The sequence below is a fragment of the Cannabis sativa genome, chromosome 3 (assembly GCF_029168945.1).
Source record: "Cannabis sativa cultivar Pink pepper isolate KNU-18-1 chromosome 3, ASM2916894v1, whole genome shotgun sequence".
NCBI lineage: Eukaryota > Viridiplantae > Streptophyta > Magnoliopsida > Rosales > Cannabaceae > Cannabis > Cannabis sativa.
In genome coordinates, this window is record NC_083603.1 from 64,810,078 (window position 1) to 64,834,289 (window position 24,212).

Below are 24,212 nucleotides of genomic sequence, written 5' to 3' on the forward strand. Positions count from 1 at the left end.
ACTACTAAAACTTATCCAAGTCACTCCAAACTTCACAAGACACATATATTATATAAGTATTATCATACTTATGAGCAGAAATTAAAATCGAACCCTTAAATGAAAAATTCCATTAACGTTCAAACTAAGCTTTAAAAAGTTTCAAACTCGATTTCTAACTCAAAATCATCTCAAATTCAACAAGTAAACATTGAAACTAGTCCCATAGCTACCAAAGAACAATTCTACGAAGTCAGAATCTCCATAACCACTCTAAATCACAAAGTCAGTATATAAAACCAATCGTTTTTAACTTAAAACAAAATCAAACCATACCTCAAGCTTTCTATCCTCAAAAATTTGTTATCCCGTTACTACCAGAGCTTAGATCGTTAGGTTTTGGGTTGAAAATCAAAGAAAATTGATAGAGGGGATAAGTGTTTTATTGGAACGGTAAAAGGAAGGTTCATACGTTTATGTTTCAGTTTTAAAACATATTACATAAATATATACTGATAAGTATACGTTTATATATATAATAATAAAAAAAAATTATTATTGATAGTTATCTTTTTATTTCTTAGCCACTAAGAAATCTATATTTCCAGGGTATTCGGTCAACTCTAAGTACTCCAAAATACCCTGGTATTTCTAAAATCAACTTATCTCAATAATCCCATCAATATTTCTAACTAAAACCTTTGTGACATTTTTAGCCTCCAATCGGGTCTCCAAGGTCGCAGAACATGAAAATATTTTTATTACACAAATAACTCATATTATATCCACGTATTATTGTTAGGTTATAATTAACCTATATTTCGGGTCTTTAAAGTTAGGATTATTTCGTCTATTGGTGTCTTTTGGAGCAGTTTTACGCTTGATTTTCATTATTTCAGGTTCCCGGGGTGTTAAAGTTCGAATTCAGTCAAATGGCGAAAAACTGGGACAAACTTGGAAAAATTGGAAAATTTGGTTCCTGAAGCATCAGTAGTCGCGACCTCTGATGAGCCTGGTCGCGACCCTTTTTCCTGGTCGCGACCCAGGTCGCGACTTCGTAAGATTGGCAGAAACTCGGTTTTTCGAGTTTTGCCTGTAGTCGCGACCAGCTTAAATGCTAGTCGCGACTATGTACGGAAATCGCAGATTTGACCTAATTTTGATTTTTCACTCAATTGGAGGCTCACCACTTATCCCTATATAAGGAATACGACATTGAAGGTCAAAGGCAAGCAAAAACAGACCTAATAGTGGAGGCAAAGTGGAGAGGAAGCTATCTTGAAGACCCGGAGCGATACCACCTTCTAGTTTCTTTCTTTTACCCTTTTTATTCATCTTTATGTTTGTTTTTAATTCTGAATTAATCATGGATGTTTTTAGAGTTATTATGAACTAAATTTCCCAATAAGGGAGGATGATGATTGTTGTTTAAGTTTATGCCTAGTTAATAAATAATTGCCATTCCTTCATCTTATGTGTGAATACTATCTTTATTTGTGTTTAATTTCATGTGTAAGCTTGATCACCTTTTACATGCTCTATGATCCTAATTCGAAATCTGAAAAGTGAGAATTAGGAATGCTAAAATTTGGATAGTCTAGGTTTTGATGTAAAACGACAGTATTTACATAGCCTAGTGACCAATAGATTATTGCTTAATGCTGATTTTGTGTTGATCTAATTAAGAAGTTAATTAGAGAACATATTATTTAGAACCTAAAAGATCTGAAAAGAGTTAGGTTAATTTATAATCTGTCTTTCACATTGAGATAAGGATAGCAATTAGGCAATAACATAGGTAACTTATCAACAGGATTCACCTCCCTAATCTCTCATCTTGATTAATCTTCGTTTATTTTCTCTTTAATTTCTGAGTTATTTACTTTTAAAATTGCAACTTATTATTTTACCAAATAGAATCATAATTATAATTTAGTAGTACTCAATCCAATTCCCTGTAGTTCGACCTCACTTGCGTGAGATACTACTTGATACGTACACTTGCGTAATAAACAGAATTTTCGTAACAAGTTTTTGGCGCCGTTGCCGGGGAATTGTTTAAAGATTGATATTACACAAAATTATACTAACTTCTACTTTGGTATATTTTCTCTTGCTGATTTTTCTAACCTTTTTCTTGCAATATTTTCTTGATTTATTTCAGGAATCATAAGTGTATGCGCCGTCAAGGACAAGCAGTGATATTGCCAGTTGATCCCGAAATCGAGAAAACTTGTAGGAGAAACCGAAAGAACAAGAGGCAAGAGGGAGTTTCAGCAATTGCTGAAACTTCAGACATCATGGCTGCCAATGCTGCAAACAATGGAGGCAATAACGGTAACAATGGTGGCGCAGTAGAAGATCAAGCTAATGGCCGCAGCTTGAGAGATTACATTCTCCCTACTCTGACGGGAGTGCAGTCATGTATCGAGCCACCGCGATGGATGCAAATAACTTTGAGATCAAACCCGCCATACCGCATGGTGCGCCTTCGGTTCGGTTTGGTGGCCTCCCTTCGAAGATCCTAATCGCATCTCTCTAATTTCATGGAACTTTGTGAAACCTTTAAAGTTAATGGAGTTAGTGATGATGCTATTCGACTGAGACTGTTCCCATTCTCTCTTAGAGAGCGAGCCAAGAGTTGGCTAAACTCCTTGCCACCCAACTCTATTGCCACCTGGAATGATCTGGCAACGAAATTCTTGTCAAAGTTCTTTCCTCCAGCCAAGTCTGCAAAGCTGAGAGGAGAAATTAATAACTTCTGCCAACAAGATAATGAATCTCTCCATGAGGCTTGGGAGAGGTTTAAAGATTTGATCAGAAAGTGCCCTCACCATGGTATAGAGAAGTGGATGCTGGTCCACAACTTCTACAATGGGTTGGTAGGAAATACAAGAACTTTAATAGATGCTGCAGCTGGAGGAGCCTTTATGAGGAAGAGTGCTAATGAGGCTTATGATCTATTAGAGGAGATGGCTCTAAACAATCAACAGTGGCCAACTGAGAGGAGTCAATCAAAGAAAGTAGCTGGTGTGTTAGAGGTCGATGCCATCACCAAGTTGACAGCACAGGTTGAGGCATTGACAAAGATAATTGCAGGGCAAGCTAAACAAGCCCAAGTTGTGTGTGAGTTATGTGGGGGAAGCCATCATTTTTCAGAATGCCAAGCTGATGTGGATGATTTGCCAATGGATGAAGCTAAAGCCATTGGAAACTATTCACAGAACAACAACAACAATTATGGGTTCAACCAGGGTAACAACCGAAGAAACAGTGGGTTCTATCAGCAACGAAATCAGAACCAGAATCAGAATCAACAGTTTAATCAGCAACAACCCTCTGGTGGAAATTCTGGTTTGCAGACGGATTTATTGCTACAATTCATGACTGAAACTAGATCTTCCATTAAAGACACACGTACTCAGATGGGCCAATTAGCAACTCAGGTAGCAACCCGTCCTCAAGGAAATTTGCCTAGTACAACTGAAATTAATCCAAAGGAAAACTGCAATTCAATTACCCTGAGGAGCGGTAAGAAGTATGATGGGCCTGAATTGACACAACCAATTGATGTGAATAAGGAGATTAAAGATCAACAAGTGCCAACCCCAACACCAACAGTAGAGAAGGCTACTGATAGCTCAACACAACCACAACAGTCCCCACCAATCAGTATTGAGCATCATGAAAAGATACCTTATCCTTAGAGACTCCGTAAGACCAATCTAGACAAGCAGTTCACAAAATTTCTAGAGGTCTTCAAAAGACTACACATCAACATTCCTTTTGCTGAAGCCTTGGAACAAATGCCCCGTTATGTGAAGTTCATGAAGGAGGTATTGTCTAAGAAGAGGAAATTGGAGGACTATGAAACAGTGGCATTAACTGAGGAGTGTAGCGCCATTTTGCAAAAGAAACTACCACCCAAGCTTAAAGATCCGGGTAGTTTCAATATTCCATGCTCTATAGGGGGTTCGGTGGAAACCAAAGCTCTCTGTGACTTGGGAGCAAGCATTAATCTAATGCCATTGTCTGTCTTCAAAAGGCTAGGATTGGGAAAAGCAAAGCCTACAACAGTGACTTTACAACTGGCAGATCGTTCGTTGACTCATCCTCGTGGAATAATTGAAGATGTACTGGTGAAGGTTGGTAAGTTTATCTTCCCTGCTGATTTCCTAATTCTTGATATGGAAGAAGATTCAACTATTCCCATTATTTTGGGAAGACCATTCTTAGCCACGGGCCGAGCATTAATAGATGTTCAAAAGGGGGAGTTAAAGTTGCGAGTGCAAGATGAAGAGGTCATTTTTAATGTTTTTGCCCCAACCGACATTCCTACCTGTTGTAAGATTGAGATAGTGAAGAGTTCTTCTGCCAAAGCTGATAAGAAGAAAGCAAAGCCGAAAGAGCGATTTCGAACGATTCGGCGACGTTGGAAAAGATTGGTGTGTGGGAATTCTGAAAAGGAACTTATTCTGGTGCAAAACTCTGAAATTATCAACTTGGGAGGTCAGTTTGACCAAGCCAAGTCCGCCATGATCCTGGCGCCACTTTGAAATCCAAGGCTCAGCGTCTAGCTGCATGACGATAAACACAGCGCTTCTGGGAGGCAGCCCAAGTTTTATTTTGTTTTGATTGTTTTGTTAGTATTTTCAATTTTTAGTTTAGTACCAGACATTATCTCTTTTTAATTGAATCGTGAAAAGCGTGAAAAAAAAAAAATTAATTATTTTTTTCGACCTGAAGCCCAGAGGTCGCGACTAGCATTAAGCCTAGTCGCGACCTATTTCTCAAGTCGCGACCTCAGTCGCGACTTGCTGATTTTCCAGAAACGCCAAATTTTCCTCGATTAGCAAGTCGCGACTAGCCTGTGGCCAGGTCGCGACTTGCTGACGAAAAATTCTATAAATTCACACTTTCCCCCTCATTCAACCCTACACAAACCAAATTCAAATTTCAAATCCTCTCAAATTTACCCTACCCTCTTTTCCTCTCAAAAATTCAATTTTTCATCTTCAAACTTCAATCTTTTCATCTTTTCTCAAATTTCTTAAACCCAATCCAATCAAAAACCCAATTTCACTCAATAATCTACACATATCATCAAAACCCACACCAAAGAATACCCAAAACCAAAAAAATCACCATTGTTGTCACCCTCAAACTCAAGCTTTCAAGACATTCAACAATGGAGGTGGAGTTAAGCGTTTTCGGGCTGTAAGTATCACTTTCTTCATGCTTTTAAGAATTTGATTAATTATTTTAAGTTTTGAGTGATATAATTGTGTGTGGGGTAAAAATTGATAATATTGGGTTTATTATTATTGTATTGTGGTATTAAGTGGTTAGGAACATTGATTGAGTGAATTTTGTATTTTTGGGATAGAGGAAATTTAAGGGGAGGTGCTGCCCAATTTTTCTTAGAAAAAAAAAAAAAAGTTTCAGAAAAAAAAAAAAAAAAGAAAAAAAAAAAGAGAAAAAAAATGGCACCAAAGAGGACAAGGAATGTTGAAGAAGGTTCGTCTTCGAACCCACCACCAACGGGTTTTGATAGAACCCGCTTTGGTAGTATCGAGGCTCACAATCGCTTCGTAAGGTTGAAGAATAGAGCCTATATTGAAGATAGGGGTATTGAATTCCACGAAAATCCATTGAGGCGCCAACCTCGGTTTGAGACAATCGGGCGCAAATTGAAAGAATGAAGTGGGGAAGTTTTGTGGATACTCGGGGTCGGGCTAATGTTACTATGGCCTGTGAATTCCTTGCAAATTGGCCCGACCGTCGAAATGGGGAAGTGAAGGTTCGTGGAAAGAAGGTTCCCGCCATCGCCGACGCATTCAATGTGATGTTCTCTCGTCCCGCATTACACTAGGGAGGAACAACGCCTCCGAATTATTGAGGAAGAAGAGCAATTTGACATGGTGGATGTCGCGGAGACATGGGATTTCCCGGGTTGAGGTTCCATGACAATGATGGTACCGAGGGGTCGCCCAATATTCCGTACGGTGTGAGATTAACCCTAGTGGCAAAAACATGGCTGTACTTTGTGAGTGCTCGGTTAGTGCCCAACAAGCATTTTTCCGATGTCCAAATGGATCGCCTTAAATATGTGTACGCCATAATGAAAGGGTACAACATTAACATTGGACAAGTCATACGGCAGAGCATTGACCAAATCGTGCAAGGAGCCACGGGAGGTGGTTTCGGTTTGGCAGGGGTTATCACAGAACTCTGCGGGGCATATGAAGTTCCCCAGTTAGAGTTTGACAACACGGAGTTGCCACTTCGTAAGATGGACATCGCCTTTGTCAACAGGCTGAAAGAGCCACACCCCTATGGGCAGCCACCACCTGATGCACCTCAAGGGCGTAGGCGGCAACGTGAGCCTAGTGTTGAAGAAGAAGAAGAGGAGCAAACACTTCAATTGCCTGGGCCCATCGATCCTACAACACAATACACTCATGCACAGCTGAGTTACATAATTCAGCAGAACAACCACATGCAACAATACATGGTGCAAAGGAGTATCTATGATGAGGGACAAGTTCAGCAACTCAACTCTCTCATCAACAGAATGAACATTGGGATTGATGACCCGAACTACTTGGCACAACCTCCTCGGTTCTATCCCTATGACCAGCCGCCACCACCCAACCCTTTCTGAAAGGGTCTCAGGTAAGTTTCTTCTCTCTGCATTTTACTGTATACATTGGGGACAATGTAATATTTAGTTTGGGGGGAGAGGCTTAAGGAAAAAATTTTAAAATTTCTGCACTTTAAATTCTGCATTTTAATTTTCTGTTTTAGTTTTTTTTAGTTTTTTTGTTTTAGTTAAGGAATGGCAATAAGCTTGATGATAGTTGTATGCTGCTGATTAGTGTGATGTGATCTGAAACTGCAAAATAACTGTGTGCTTGATTTTGTTAACTCTTTGGATTAGTTTGGATGCTTAGGAACCTGTGTCTTTCTGCAAATACTCAAGTTGGGAAAACTGTTATAACTGTTTTACTATGGTTTGTGGTAAGATTGACAGGATAGCTTAGAACTTGCATGTTTATTCTTTTGAGGCGAAATCCTTGGTAGTGTTCAATTGGAATATGATTTAGGCATTTGTTGGATAGTTTGAGCCTTTCAAGCCTACCATAATAATGTTTATCCCTAGTTAACCCTATTGAGCCTAAACCTGTTATGTTTTTCACCCATTGATCCGAAAAATTTTAACCATACTATTGATTTTTCTTCACCATTATATGCATGATATCATAAGCTAAATAATTAGTTTGGGGGAGAGAAATATTTAGTGTGAGAAAATAGTTAGAGGGAGAAGAACTTGTAAGATTGAGAAAAGAAAAAATGTGTAATTCAATGTCACTGAAAAAAGTTGAGATGATGAGGAAATATGAATGATGAAAAAAAAAAAAAAGAAAAAAACACAATAAAAAGTAAGAATGTGTTTGAAAAAAAATTCAGTGATGTTGGGAAAAATAATAAAGATATCTTCTCTCAATCTTGGTAGATGTGGGAACGCTATGGGGGATTGAAAAAAAGTAAGAAGCTTGTGGGTTCTGTTTGTGTGCTTATGATATCTTGAGCCAAAATTATCTTTTGCCTATCCCTGAATATCTAAGCCATACTACCTAGACCTTGAAAAGACCTAATGATTCCAAAGAATACTGTCAACATTAGTGGAGAAAGGTAAGCATGCAAGCTTATGAGTTATCGGGTTGTGGAACTAATGGTAAGAGTAAAACTTTTATAACAATGTTTCATACTTGAGTAGATTGTTGCAGTTGTACATAGTGTTATTAATTGAGCATCCGAGTTAATTGTTAGAGTTAGTAAGAACAAAATTCTAGTTTATGCAAGGAAGGAAACAGAGCATGAGTCAGCAGTGTAGTGATTATCTGAAGAGTAGTTAATTTTTTTTTATCTTACTCGGGGGCGAGTAAGAATCTAGTTTGGGGGACTTTGTTAGGTTATAATTAACCTATATTTCGGGTCTTTAAAGTTAGCATTATTTCGTCTATTGGTGTCTTTTGGAGCAGTTTTACGCTTGATTTTCATTATTTCAGGTTCCCGGGGTGTTAAAGTTCGAATTCAGTCAAATGGCGAAAAATTGGGACAAACTTGGAAAAATTGGAAAATTTGGTTCCTGAAGCATCAGTAGTCGCGACCTCGATGAGCACAGTCGCGACCCTTTTTCTGGTCGCGACCCAGGTCGCGACTTCGTAAGATTGGCAGAAACTCGGTTTTTCGAGTTTTGCCTGTAGTCGCGACCAGCTTAAATGCTAGTCGCGACTATGTACGGAAATCGCAGATTTGACCTAATTTTGATTTTTCACTCAATTGGATGCTCACCACTTATCCCTATATAAGGAATACGACATTGAAGGTCAAAGGCAAGCAAAAACAGACCTAATAGTGGAGGCAAAGTGGAGAGGAAGCTATCTTGAAGACCCGGAGCGATACCACCTTCTAGTTTCTTTCTTTTACCCTTTTTATTCATCTTTATGTTTGTTTTTAATTCTGAATTAATCATGGATGTTTTTAGAGTTATTATGAACTAAATTTCCCAATAAGGGAGGATGATGATTGTTGTTTAAGTTTATGCCTAGTTAATAAATAATTGCCATTCCTTCATCTTATGTGTGAATACTATCTTTATTTGTGTTTAATTTCATGTGTAAGCTTGATCACCTTTTACATGCTCTATGATCCTAATTCAAAATCTGAAAAGTGAGAATTAGGAATGCTAAAATTTGGATAGTCTAGGTTTTGATGTAAAACGACAGTATTTACATAGCCTAGTGACCAATAGATTATTGCTTAATGCTGATTTTGTGTTGATCTAATTAAGAAGTTAATTAGAGAACATATTATTTAGAACCTAAAAGATCTGAAAAGAGTTAGGTTAATTTATAATCTGTCTTTCACATTGAGATAAGGATAGCAATTAGGCAATAACATAGGTAACTTATCAACAGGATTCACCTCCCTAATCTCTCATCTTGATTAATCTTCGTTTATTTTCTCTTTAATTTCTGAGTTATTTACTTTTAAAATTGCAACTTATTATTTTACCAAATAGAATCATAATTATAATTTAGTAGTACTCAATCCAATTCCCTGTGGTTCGACCTCACTTGCGTGAGATACTACTTGATACGTACACTTGCGTAATAAACAGAATTTTCGTAACAATTATAAATAAATCTTCGTAATTAATAAATTACGCTTATTTATCCACTATGGGGTCTTCAAGGTCGCCGAACCTGAAAATGTTTTTATTCCACATATAGCTCATATTACATTCACACATGCTATATAAATCTCCATAATTTGTAAATTACTCTTATTTACTCATTTATAGCAAATTTAAATGTTATGCTGAAATAGATTAGTGGGATCATAATCCCACTTATTATCTGATTAACCCATAATATAAATTTAAACCCTAACTATTTATCATTAGGCTTATCGGGATATTACAAAACTATTTGTCTCTTTTTACTCTTTCTCTTTTAATTATTTGTTCTTTAGTTCTTATCATTTACATTCTATTTCCAAAAATCTTGGTAAACACAAAATTTAGGGAAAAATGTTAATTTATAATGACACGTTATTTCAAACAGAAAAATAGGATGGGGCCTAATAGAATGAATAAATTTATATAAAAATAAAATTTCATGAAGAAATATTGACAACTTTTATATTTTAATGAGCACAATCTGATAGTTTCATAAGTTCAAAAAAAAAAATACTAATTTTTCTTTTTATTGACACACAATTGATGATGGATGAATACATAAGCATGAACAATAAAATGTGTCCATCGTGTCATGTCATATTAGCGTATTTAATGTAAAATTGAAAAAAAATGTAGCGGAAGTCCCAATAGTACTAACTGTTAAAATTGATGGGACATTTTTAACAACGCTAATAATTTAATATTAGATCATTTTCCCCCGCACCCCCACCCCCACCTCCACCCCCACCTCCACCTCCTTTAATTTTTTAGAAGATATATTAGGGTATATTGTAGCATAAATACTTAATGTTTCAGATTTTATAAACTTAAATACATTATCTTTATTTTTTGTGGCAAAAATACCTAATGACACAATTCTCTTACATTCGTTACTACCACTTCCGTCAACTCATAAATTTAGATACGTGGAGGGCCTAAATGCATTATATTTATTTATTTTATTTTAAAATTTAATATTCTTAATATCAAAAACTAAATGTTACTTGTTTCAGAAAAAAAAAAAAAGAGAGAGAGATGCAAAACTAAATTACCATAACTAAGTGAACCAGTGCAATATATGTAAAAATTATTATAAGAATTGGTTTTCTTACAACAAGTAGGATTTAGTTTCTGATATTAAGAATATTAAGTTTTAAAATAAAAAAAATAAATGTAATGCATTTGGACCCTCCACGTGTCCATATTTATGAGTTAATGGAAGTGGTAGTAACGGGTGTAAGAGAATTGTAACATTGAGTATTTTTGCCTCCAAAAAATAAAAATAAGGTATTTAAGTGTATAAAAACTTAAAATATTATGTATGTATGCCGCAATTTACCCAATTTATATATATTAGAATATTTTATAGTTTTAGCACATAAAAATACTATATTTGTATTTATATTCTTACCTATTTTTTATTTTGTCCCCATGTAGTTTATATATTTTTTATCTCACATTTTTTTATTTGTATCACAATTAAATTTATATTTTTTTTGTTATTGTTTTGATATTATTTTCGTGTTAGTAATTTTATTGCTGTTTTCGTATTGATTCTATGAAAAATTGTAAAAAAATATATATAAAAAAAACTTAACATAAAAATGTAATTTTTTTACAAAAAAAAAATAGTACCTTATGTAATTATTCTTAATTATAACAATAGCGAAATAATATGTTGAAGCGTGTTAGACACAACTACGACTAGTATCTCTTAATGACTTTGACCTAATTTTTTGTTGTCCAGGTCAAAGGATATAAAAACCTTAGCTATTTACATTGTGAAATAACAAAGTTTTTTAAACGCATATATTTTGCTCCATAAATAAATAATAAGAATAACAAAAAAAGGGGGGTTTATTTTTAACACCTAATTTAAGATTAGGTGTGATAGACGTGCTGAGCTAGCCCAGCTAGCCTGGGATGAGGTTCAATTATCAATGGTGTGGCCCTATGTAAAGCGAGTCCATAAGCTTCATCCATGTTCAATTTGTCAGGGAGTATCTCATTTGGTAACTTCATGTTAAAGGCGTGTACTAGGGTCGCAGTCAATAACTGGACCATGCGCAAGCCCATGGTCATCCCAACACAGATTCTACGTCCAGCACCAAATGGTATGACTTCAAAGTCAGTTCCTTTAATATCTACATGGGCCTTTTCACCACCAGGTAAGAATCTTTCAGGCCTAAACTCCAATGGGTCAGTCCATTGGTCTGGGTCACGAGCTATGGCCCACACATTGACTAGAAGGGTTGATCCCTTGGGGATGTGATAGCCGTTTATTTGGCAATCCTGGCTTGCCATTCGTGGAAGTGATAATGGGGTGGACGGGTGTAGACGAAAGGTCTCTTTGATAACAGCTTGAAGATATGTCAGTTGGGTTAGGTCCGCATCACTTACAAGCTTATCTCGACCCACAACGTGATCGAGCTCTTCTTGGACTTGGGCCATGAGGTTGGGGTGTTTGATGAGTTCTGCTATGGCCCATTCTACTGTGCTTGATGATGTGTCAGTACCCTCCATGAACATGTTCTGTAAATTTTATGTTAAAATGTAATATCAGTATGTTGTAACTACTAATAGCATTAAGCTTGTATAATATTATATTAAGACTAATCAATTTACTTTTCAAAAATAAAAAATAAAAGAGACTAATCAATATAGATTTGCTGTAGTGTAGGTGTAACCAAAAAAAGAAGTGTAAAGGAAAACAAATACATTAGGAAATAAGGAATTTATTAATTTGATATTATCATAAAGTGGTATTAACGATATGTTTAAAGTTTAAACCATTTGAAAAATTACAAACTGATTCCATAAATTATTTTCAAAAGTAATTGAATATATTTACAATTTTTTTATTAAAAAAAAAAAAGAATTGACAATATATTCAGCCTTGTGAAAATTATTCAACTACATAATCTATTAAAATTGACAAATTTTTTTTAAAAACAAAAAAAAAAAATAATTGACAATATATTCAACCTTGTGAAAATTATTCAACTACATAATCTATTAAAATTGACAATTTTTTTTTAAAGAAAAAAAAAAGAAAAGACAATATATTCAGTCTTGTGAAAATTATTCAACTACATAATCTATTAAAATTTATTTTGTTTTGTCAAAAAAAATTAGTTTGTCTTTTGTCAATGGCAAATTATATTTTTTCAGAAAAAAAAAAAACCTCTAAATCCTACCTCATATTCTTTCATATAAAACTAATTGTGAGACCAAAAATCTCTAAATCACCGTTTTTTGTAAAGACTGAAAAGTAAAATAACATTATATATATATATATATATATATATATATATATATATATATATGTTTCAAAATGGATACTATTTCTTTATATTATTCATTTTCAAAACTAATTATCACAACCGTATACCCTATAATCTATTATAATATATTATTTGTTTATGTTTTTGAATGAACTATTATATTATTAGTTATTCATATAAATGTGTAGACTGGAAGAGATAGAATAGGTACCAAAAGAAGTGCTTTGATTTCGGTATCCGTAAACTTTTCGCTTTCATCTTCACCATTTTCATTTAAGGAAATCAAAGTAGTTAACAAGTCATGATTGTGTTGTTTGTTTTGAGCAATTTTGATCTTATGTTCTTCAATAATGGCCACCAAGAAAGTGTCAAATCTCTTATGGAGCTTCTTCATCTTAGCAGCCACACCTTGCAAGTCAAGCCACTCCAATCCTGGCACAAATTCTCCTATGTTAAATATTCCTGCAAGGTCCATCACTTCTACCACCATGGCCTTAAATTCATCTGCCGTTGCATCACTCGCCCCAGTTCCATCTCCAAACACTCGATACCCTAGCATAACCCGCCCTAGAGCGTTCACTATGCACAAATTTAGCAATTGTTCTAAATTTACTTCCCTCGTTTTAGAATTTACTAGTGCTCTTACTAACATTTTTGCCTCCTCCTGCACATTAAATTACCATTGCTCAACGGAATAAGATACGAAAATTATTAGCCTTATCGATCTCTAATCCTAAAATAACCAGAACTTACTCTTATAGTTGATTATTTTTTTCATATACCAATAGCATTGTTATTAGTATGAGTGGTGTTTAACATCAACAAAAACTAACATGTTATAAATATTTAACATATTTCGTAATAGTTATTATAATAAATAAAAGAAGAAATAAGAAAAAACTCAAATTCTAACAGTAAAAATATTTAGATTTTTTAAATTTTTTTTAATTTCCTTAATACTTATTAAAGATGTTAAGGTGTTGTGTACTTAAGCTTAGTGGTTAGTTAGTTAGGTGAGCTGTATTGAGTTGTCATTTTTCGGTTATGAGTTAGTTATGTAACTAACTCTCTATCTAGTGTATTCTACTGGTTTGAGCTGTATAAATACCCTGTTTTCAATCAATGAAAGATGATGAACATTTTTACTCATTCATTCCATTTTCATACTCTATTTTCTGTTATGGTATCAAAGCCACATGATTTGTGAGCTCCTTGTTCATCGTTCTTCTCCTTCTTCTTCGTTTTGCTTCTCTGTTCTTCTATGGCAAGAGGAGGAAGCACTCAAACTCGAAGCAGTGCTCCAGGAAATTCTGACGATTCAAATCAATTTTCTACACTCGATCAAGATCACAGATTATCCCCCAACACAGATCCACGCAGTCCATATTTTTTATCCAATGCTGATAATCCGTCAGCTACTCTATTTCCAAAGATCCTTACAAGAGCTGAGAATTACAGTTCATGGCAATGCTCGATGATGGTGGCTCTTTTAGCATGAAATAAAGTGAAGTTCATCCATGTTAAACTTCTAGCTCCTGAGGAAGACAATGAAGATTATGATGCGTGGAGTCGTTGCAATGGATTGGTTATATCCTAGATTCTGCAATTACTATCTCCCGCGATAGCATATAGCATCATGTATATGGAAGATGCATCTTGTATCTGGTCTGAATTGCAAGAACGTTTCCATCAGAAAAATGCACCAAGAATTTTTGAAGTTAAACGATCGATGCAGGCTATGACTCAAGGTATGAATGATGTTACTTCATACTACACCATACTTAAAAGTCTTTGGGATTTGTTGCAGGAATATAGACGACAACTGATCTGCAACTGTGGTGCTATGAAAACTATACAAGAGTATCTCGATGAAGATAAGGTGTTTGAATTTTTAATTAGTTTGAATGAGTCCTATATAAATGTTCGATCACAGATCTTACTTCAAGATCCTCTTCCAAATGTCAATAAAGCTTATGCAACTATGATCCAAGAAGAGAAGGAAAGAGGAATAATTATACCTCAGACTGAAAATCATGGCAACTCGAATGAGATTGCAAGACAATTCGCTGGACAGCTTTCTGGAAATGGATCTGGAAATAGGAACAACAACAGACCTGTTTGTACATACTGTGGTGTACCTGTTCACACTGTTGCTAAGTGTTATAGAATTCATGGCTATCCACCATGTCATAGATTACATGGAAGGTTTTCAAAAGAAATTCCTAACAAGCTTGGAAATCAGCCAAATTGATCTTCAGCAAACTATTCTGCAGGAAGTGATTGGGTAGAAAGTGGTTCTGATGATCATGATCTGGCTTCTCAATGTCAAAGGCTAATAGCCATGTTAACACAGAGGTTCTAATCCCAATCTCAAGCTCAGGCTTCATCATCCCAACCAAGTAATCCTCCCACACAAATTGATCAGTGCCAAACTGAGCATAACCATCAGCAACCAACAGTGTCAAGCATTACTAGTAATGTTAATTCTATACCTAAAAATAGCTGGATTATAGACATAGGTGCTACACAACACGTTTGTTATAATCCCTCATTCTTATTTCTATTTAGAAAAATTCTAAAATTAATTTTGTTGGAATGCCAAATGGTGTTAGTGTCAAAGTCTTGTTTGTTGGAACTGTTAAATTGCATAATATCCTGCTGCATAATGTGCTCTATGTTCCTAATTTTCAGTTCAATCTCCTCTCAATTTGTGCTCTATCTGACTCATCTAATTACTCATTTCTTTTCTTGTCAAACAAATGTGTTGTTCAGGACATTACCAAGAATCGAGTGATTAGGATGGGTGAAAGGATTGACAATCTTTACTACCTTCATGACCAACCTGTTTCTTCAGCTTGATCTGTTTTTAATTCAGAAATCAACAATGAAACTTTGTGGCACTATAGGCTTGGTCATGCCTCATGTGTAAAAAATTATTCTATTAATAAAAGTTTACAGTTCCAATACTCTCCTTGTCAAAATTTTCAGCTCCATTGGCCATTTTGCTAAACAAAGAAAGCTACCTTTTGTTTCTAATCACAACATCTCTAAACACTGTTTTGATTTAATACACATAGATATTTGGGGACTTTATCACACACAAACCACAGAAGGCTTCAAATATTTTACCACCATAGTTGATGATTGCTCTAGGTACACTTGGATTCACCTCATTAAAAGCAAATGGAGCTCAAGTTAAAGGAGTTAGATCTGACAATGCTAAAGAGCTCCAATTCCCTGAGTTGTTTTCATCTTTGGGGATCATACATTATCATTCAAACACCCCAACAGAATTGCATTCATTCATCTATTGAATGTTGCTAGAGCATTATTATTTCAATCCCATATACCCTTAATCTATTGAGGGAGTGTGTTAGTACTGCCACTTATTTGATTAACAGAATACCTCTCCCAATTTAAAGCATAAGTCACCATTTGAGATTTTAAACTCTAAAGTTCCCAACTATAGTCATCTTAAAACCTTTGGGTGTCTTGCCTATGTGTCTACCCTAGGGGCTGCTAGATCCAAGTTCTGTCCTAGAGCTACTGCTTGTGTCTTTCTAGGATATAATGTAGGCATGAAAGCTTATAAGCTCATTGATCTCAACACAAATTGCATATTTTGTTCTAGTGATATTTTTTTTCATGAGAACATTTTTCTATTTCTGTCTAGTGAATTTTTACCACTTCACATATCAGATTTTTTCCCTACTACCATTGAATCTCTCAATACTGATTCCACACATGAAACACCTCAGTTTCATCCATCTTCTGAAGCTGTTCATACAGATTCTATCACTGAACTTGTGCTTACTAACATTGTGCATCCTGCTGTTACTCAGCATGAGGATGTTTTATCCCTGCTCACTCAGCATACTACTGAGCCTGTTTCACTCAATCGGCACTCATACCTACAGGACTACCATTATCTCTTGTTTGCCAACAATGTCCAACATCAGAACTCTTCACCTGTCACTGATCAAGTTATCTCTGAAATTATCAACTATACCAGGTTTTCCCCACAATTTTGTGCTCTTGTATTAGCTGTATCCAGCCATTATGAGCCTGAATTTTTTCATCAAGCCCGTGGGATACCTGCTTGGGATGGTGCAATGTCAATTGAGATCAAAGCTTTAGAAGACAATCAGACCTGGATTATTGTTTCATTATCCCCTCATCACCATGCTATTGGTTGTAAATGGGTATACAAAATCAAGTATAATGCTGATGGAAGCATTGAGAGACACAAAGATAGACTAGTTGCCAAGGGTTACAATCAACAAGAAGGGGTTGACTACTATGAAACTTCTGCTGTAGCTACCAAATTGGTATCAGTCAAACTTATCCTTGCTTTGGCTGCCATCAAAGGATGGTTTCTTTACCAACTTGATGTCAACAATGAATTCCTGCATGGTGACTTGCATGAGGAACTCTATATGACTATACCTCAAGGGTATAGTCCTAAGGGGGAGCTTCCACCTAATGCTGTTTGTAAACTTTAAAATAATTGTATGGGCTTAAACAAGCCTCAAGACAATGGTTTGAGAAGTTTTCTACAGCTCTTAATGAAGAAGGTTTTCAGCATTCTATTTCAGATCATTCTCTCTTCATAAGACAGCATGGAGCAAGCATTATCATCCTACTTGTCTATGTGGATGATGTCATTCTTGCTGGGAATGATCTTACAGCAATGAATGAATTGAAAACCAGACTTAACAACAGATTTAAACTCAAGGATCTTGGTGACTTGAAGTATTTTCTTGGGATAAAATTGCAAGACCTAAACAAGGAATATTTTTGTCACAAAGACCTTATGCATTACAGTTGCTAGAAGATTTTAGTTTTCTAGGAAGCAAACCTGTCAACACATTCAAGGAAACCAATCTAAAACTAAGTTAAGAAGGTGAAGAAAAACTGGCAGACCCTAAGTTGTATAGGAGAATGATTGGGAAACTCCAATATTTAACAATAACAAGGCCTGACTTAGCCTATCCTGTGAATAAACTTAGTCAGTTTTTGTCCTCTCCAAGAGTCAACTACCTTTATGTTGCACAAAGAAGTCTGCAGTATGTGAAAAGCAGCCTAGAACAAGGATTGTTCTATCCTCCAGAATTAGAAATCAAGTTCGAGGCCTACACTGATGCTGACTGGGCAGCATGTGTAGCCACTAGGAGGTCGACAACTGGTTTTTGTGCATTTCTTAGCAAGTCTCTTGTGTCCTGGAAGAGCAAGAAATAACACACGGTGTCTAGATCCTCTACTGAAGCAGAGTACAGAGCCATGTCGAATACAACATGTGAAGTTCTTTGGCTAATTTCTCTACTAAAAGAACTGAATATTGAGCACCATGGACAACCTATACTACACTGTGCCAACAAGGCAACTTAACAAATTGAAGCCAATCCTGTGTTTCACGAGAAAACAAAGCATATTGAGATATATTGTCACCTTATTAGACAAAAGGTTCAAGAGGGTTTCATAAAAACAACTCACACATCAGCAAAGATCAAATTGTAGATATGTGTACTAAGGCCTTACTTCCTGCTCAATTTCATGTTTTAAAATAAAAAATGGGGCTTTGTAACATATACACTCCACCTTAAGGGGGAGTATTAAAGATGTTAAAGTGTTGTGTACTTAGGCTTGGCAGTTAGTTAGTTAAGTGAGCTGTATTGAGCTGTTATTTTTTGGTTATGAGTTAGTTATGTAGCTAACTCTCTAGTTCCGGTGTATTCTACTAGTTTGAGCTGTATAAATACCCTGTTTTCAATCAATGAAAGATGATGAACATTTTTACTCATTCATTCCATTTTTGTACTCTGTTTTCTGTTAATACTCTCTCTTAATTGTTTTCATAGATATTACTGATCCATCTCCTTTAACCTATTACATATATATATATGCTAACAATAGAATTATATTGATAGATATATAATGTTTTAAATAATTTTTTTAATAATTAAAAATATGTTTCAAATAACAAAAGCTTAATTTATTTAATATTTCTTTTTTTTCTTTTTTTATTAAAAAAAAATTATATGAAAGCATCCCCTCTCTCATCTTTGGGACCTCTTCATCTTCCTCCTCTTTCCTCAAGGGTGGCTGCCATTGGGGATGGAGGCGAGCTCAAAGATGACTAAATCTGAGAATGCAAGTTAGAGATGATGGAAGACATCAAAATCTGAGATTTAGGAAGACGGTGGGAGCACGTTAACTAAACTCTTGGCGACCATTTTTTTTAGTGCAGATCTAATTTGATTGATTCTTTGAGATGTTTTCGAAAAAATTAATATTTTATTGATGAATATTTCAGTTTAAGGATGCTTTAAAGAAGATGATGATAAATATTTTGTTAAAACTCTTTGTTCATACGCATACAAGGGCTCATCACAATGTAATCAAGTAGTTAGTTGTTCTGCTATAGTGAATTATTGTTTTTTGGGTTGCATTCTTGAGTTATTCTCTTTAATTTATTGTTGTAATTCTTCGGCGATACATTTAATCAAAATAAAAGTTTTTTTTATATTAGCAGAGTGATATTTCAATCTTGCGATTTTTCTTTTTACAGAAGTGTCTTTATGAAAAAGTGTGAAACTATTAAAATATATCTAAGATTAATGAATGTTTATTTTTTTAAATAAAATAGTTTATAATCTGTTTTTGTTATGAGTTTTGGAGAAAATGATCAAGATAAATATTTTCTTTAAATTATATTCAAAATGAGTGATTATTTTTTTAAGATGATTTCTATTAGGCACTATGGTGTGCCTAATACCACCATGAGGTGGTGCCACATAAATGTGTGGCGATATTCTATAGTTATTATTAAAGTAAAATAATTAGAAGTCCATATTTAATTGCATTGATATTACAATTCATAAAGAGCTAAAAGAGGCTTATAACATACTTACACTTATCCATCTGTTTTAGATCTCCTCTAGGCAAACGGTAAATTTCTCTAAATCCTCCATCTATTTTAGTCCCAATATGCCTACTAATTTGCATGTGAGGCTTTGTACAAGATTGGGCATGGTTGCAACTGATGAGAATAGTTTTTATCTTTGGTTATCTTATATCATTGGTGACAATAAGTCAATAATCTTGGGTTTCCTTAAGGAGGATATGCAAAAAAGATACAAAGTTGGGAGGGTAGGTTTCTTTCTAAGGCAGACCATGAGGTATTGTTGAAAATCGTTGCTCATGCTCTTTTAAGTTATGCTATGTCAGTATTTCTTCTTCCTTTATAGACCTATAGTGACCTTGAGAAAATGATGTCTAAATACTAGTGGGGCAATTCCCATTGTTCTAGAGGTGTTATTTGGATTATTTGGAGTCGTTTGTGTAAGCATTAAAGCACGAGTGATTTTGGTTTTAGAAGTCTTTGGGATTATAACTTGACTATTGTTGGTAAACAAGATTCGTGATTTATGCTTTTTGAGAATTCTCTTGTTAGTTGGGTTTTTAAAGCCATATACTATCCTCTGAAACTTTTTCTCACTACTGTGTAAGGTCAAAATCCAAGTTTTATATGGAAAAATATCTTTGAGACACAAGATATTATTAAATCAGGGGTTTGTATTAGGATTGGCTCAAGATTGAGTGTGATTATTCTCAATTTTCCTTGGTTGCCTGATGCAATTAGTCTTTATGTCATATCTTTTTATCCTAGTCTTGTTGATGCTAATGTAAGTCAATTATTGGCCATGGACTGTTTGGAGTGGGATGAGGAGATTGTCAATGATATGTTTGAGCCAAGGGATTATGATCTTATTCTTAGTCTTTCCCTTAGTTCTTCAATTGTTGTTGATAATTGGTTTTGGAGGCATGAGAATTCTGATTTTTATACAGTTAAGAGTACATACAAAAAAGGGCCTAGTCTGCTGCTACGAAATCTGATATCAAGCGTAAGTTGTGGAAAGTCAATGTCCCTCCAAAAGTTCTCCAGTTTGCTTGGAAGGCACTTTCTGGTTGTTTTCCAACTCGTACTCAGTTGTGTTCTAAGCGTGTTCCTATGGAGTTGAATTGCATCTTCTGTCATAGGGATGAGGAATCATTTTGTCATGTCTTGGTGTCTTGTCCTTTTGCCCATTTATCTTGGAATAGGTCGAGTGTTGATTGAGTTTTTTGTATGTTGTTGCACTTGATGCTTGATTTATGGTGTTGTTAAGTAGGGACCGTGCATATATTATAGAGGATGCTTTAATGGTGTCATGGTCTATATGAAATGCCAAAAATGATCTTCTAGGATTAACAAGGTGAGGTCTTCTCCGCGTGAGTCGTTCTTGATCAATGGAGGAATGCTCGTTCTCATCGTTTCAAGCCGTTGTTAGTTCATTCTAATACTAATAGCAGTGTTGAGCATTAAATTAAACTAAAAGTGAATAAGATTAAGGTGAACGTGGATGGAGCTATTTTTTCAGCTAGTCATGCCTATTGAATTGGTTGCCTTGATGACGATGATGAGGGTCGACCGTTGGAGGCTTTTATACCTTGTTTAAAGTAGGTTGTCTTCAACCCAAACTTGCTAAGATTATTAGCATCAAGGAGGCTCTAAGTTGGGTCAAAAAGAAAGGATGACATGATGTTATTGTTGGAATTGGCTTGCTTGTTGATGTCCAAGTGATTGAGAACTCAATTGTTATGCTTTTTTTGTTTGGTTCTTTAGTTTTAGATTACAAAATTTTACTTGATTCACTATTTAATGTTCAATTTTTTTTGTAAAACAATCTGCTGACAACGCCACTCATTGTCTTGTTCGCGATGCGTATTGTTAATTAGATTGTATTTTTGTTGGTAGTAATGTTCCTTCCACTATCAACGATGTTGTAATGGCCAATTTGGTTGTTCTATTGTAGTGAGGTTATCTCTTTTTTTTTTTTTTCAAAAATAACTAAATAAATGATTAAAATAGATTTTTTAAGGTTTAGATAAAAAGATATTTGCGGCGAAACCCCCTTATTTTACGATTTTGTTGCAATCGTACTTTTTTTGTTGTTAAGTGTCAATTAAGTCTGTAAAGTACTAGCTCAAAAATATGTGATAATATATTTCTTTAGCTTATTTAATATATAGTCCAATAATATATCGTCATGTGTTTTTGAGTTGACACTTAATGACCAAAAAAGGGTACGACTGTAACAAAATCGTAAGATAAGGTACTTTTACCGCGATTTTTTCTATTATGGTCATATGTGTAACAATTGTAAATATTAAAAGAGTTTTGCTCTAAATATCTTAGATAATTAAAAAGTTGAATTTCAATTAATTTGGTTTATTTTTAGAAGTTATGTATTATTTTAATTTTTTAATCTTCTCTATAAAAATCCTAATTTTTGTTGGAAAATTTATTATCGAATTCTATATAAAAAAAAATGGAAATTTACAAAAATATTGGAATTGAGGTTAACTTTTACAAAAATACTGATACACGATTTTTATTTAAAATACTATTTTTTTATAAAACAACTGTAAAATACAAAATAGAACAACTAAAAAAACAGTGGAACAACAAAGAAAACTTACCACAGTACACAATATTTTTTTAAAAAAAAAAAACACAGTATTTTTGAAAAAATTCTGCCCCACGGTAAAAAAAATGTGAAAAATTTTAGTATGTGATGTAAAAAGCTCAAAAAAATTCTAAAAAATCTTTAGGCTTTTTTATTTTAATTTTCTATCTTTCTAATTTTATGTCTCCAAAGGCAAATCTGTTATTAATATATTATTTTTTTAATTTATATATTATTTTATTTATATGCTTAGGGAAGTTATATTTACACCCCTCAAAACTATAACTACACCCCAAAAATTTAACTACATATTTAACCTATTATAAAATGACCAAAATAGGTATCTTTAATTTTTATTCTTATTATTTTATTTCTTAATAAGTACACCCCACAACTTCTTAAAAAAAACTGTTTGTTATTCTTTCAAAAATTTAATATTTTATAATTTATATGTATATTAAGTAATAAGGTCTCTCTCGAGTCCCCCACCGTCTGCGATTTCCACTGACGACGGCTTCAGGCAACGCGGTTTCAGCACTGCGAGGCACTCAGACCTGAGGCGACGACTGCAGAAACCTCCGTCACAACCAAAGGTCCCTTCAGACGCCGACTCCGTCAAGGCCAGAGGTCCATCTGGCACTTCAAGACGTGAGCTCCGTCAGGTTGGTGGTTCCTTCGAGATGCCAACTCCGACTCCTTTCCTCAAGTGATGGCAGCAACGACGTTGGGACCGTGCGATCAAAATTTTTGTTTTGTTTTGACCAAAGGTGGCATCTTTGGGTTAGGTTGGCACGGACTCACCAGGCTAACAACTTGAGTTCTTCTACTCCTTGGACCATCGACGTTTGCTCCTCAAATCAACAATGTCACAAACCGGGTTTGTTTTGTATTTGTGTTTTAGCTTTAGATCTAATTTTTCAGGTTCATGAATACTCTCTTTTAGTTCTTTGATTTTGTGTTTAGATCTTTTATCCATTTTATGTTAAAGATTTTATATTGAGATTTCAAACTTTTATCTTTGGTGTTATAAGTGTCGGTGGGAGTATTTACCACTGCAACCAACGTAAAATGGTAACAGGGAAGTGATGAAGGGTTGGTTAGTGCTTCCAATGACTGAGTGGTGGGGGGAGAGTGGTGGAGCACGTGATGGTTTCCGTTTGAAGAAAGAATTGGAAACATAATCAATTTTTTTTTAAATGGAAATCTTCATTAATAACAGAATCATACAGGATTAGGCATGTCAAGAGAGATCTCCTGACTTGCATAAGAGGGTTCAACCCCAATCCACATGGCACTAGCTTTGTGAGTCAAAGCATAATTGGCTAAAGCATGAGCTACTCTATTGGCCTCACAAAATACAAACGAGATACCATCAACACAATCATACAACAATAAAGCTCTAATTTGATCTAGCAAACAATCGACATCATGGCAACCTTCGTCCTTCTTTTAGATTAATTGAATGGCTTGTAAACTATCCGATTCTATGCTAAATCTATTGAGTTTGTGCTGAATTCCCATCTGTAATCCCAATAAAATAGCCCTCAACTCCAACTGAAGTGGAGCGATCTCCCTATTAATCACAATAGAGGACGCAAACTGAGACCGTCCCCGACTGTCACGAGCAACACAACCAATCCCCACACCTCCTCCACCTTTGACCCCTGCATCCACATTTATTTTTACTCGTCCCATCTCAGGTGCCCCCCACTTAGAAGTTTCATGTTGATTTCGACTCCCTTTAATATCTCCCCCTCCCTGAAATTCAACCAAATAGTTCCTACACCAGTCCACCATATCGCTTGCAATAGGAGCAGCCCCTCCATGCACTACATTGTTTCTAACATTCCATATATTTCAAGTGATCACCATAAAAAATTCAAACCTGTTCTTTTCCCACTGCCGAGCCATCCTCATCAAAAAAGAGAGCACATCCTCTCCCTGAATTTGTTTCATGTCCTCCTTCAAACCACTTGCTGCCCAGAATTCCTTACTTGTTTTGCACTCCCATAACGCATGCAATGATGTTTCCTCCACATGGCCAGAATGCTTGATTTTTGTGGAATTTTAAGTCGCCATAATGCCTTCCACTAGTCCACCAACACTTGATCATTTGACTGATATTGTTCTGTAGCTAACGAACTTGCCATCCTATAGCCGCTTTTGACTGTATATTCATCATTCTTGCTATAG

General features: G+C 35.1%; 1 protein-coding gene and 1 non-coding gene across 2 annotated transcripts in view; both read right to left on the reverse strand.

The window, feature by feature from the left end:
* Window positions 1-2,714: 2,714 nt before the first annotated feature.
* Window positions 2,715-2,821, reverse strand: LOC133036418 (small nucleolar RNA R71). The gene has a single exon (XR_009687075.1). It is a non-coding gene; the product is annotated as a small nucleolar RNA R71 (small nucleolar RNA).
* Window positions 2,822-10,869: 8,048 nt separating this feature from the next.
* LOC115709845 (flavonoid 3'-monooxygenase-like) overlaps window positions 10,870-24,212 on the reverse strand; it is a 31,243-nt gene continuing 17,900 nt past the window's right edge. The window contains exons 2-3 of the mRNA XM_030638083.2: window positions 12,722-13,174; window positions 10,870-11,758 (exon numbers count right to left, since the gene is read on the reverse strand). Coding sequence (XP_030493943.2) covers window positions 11,108-11,758; window positions 12,722-13,174 — 1,104 coding nt within the window. The 3' untranslated portion in view covers window positions 10,870-11,107. The remainder of the gene's footprint in view (window positions 11,759-12,721; window positions 13,175-24,212) is intronic.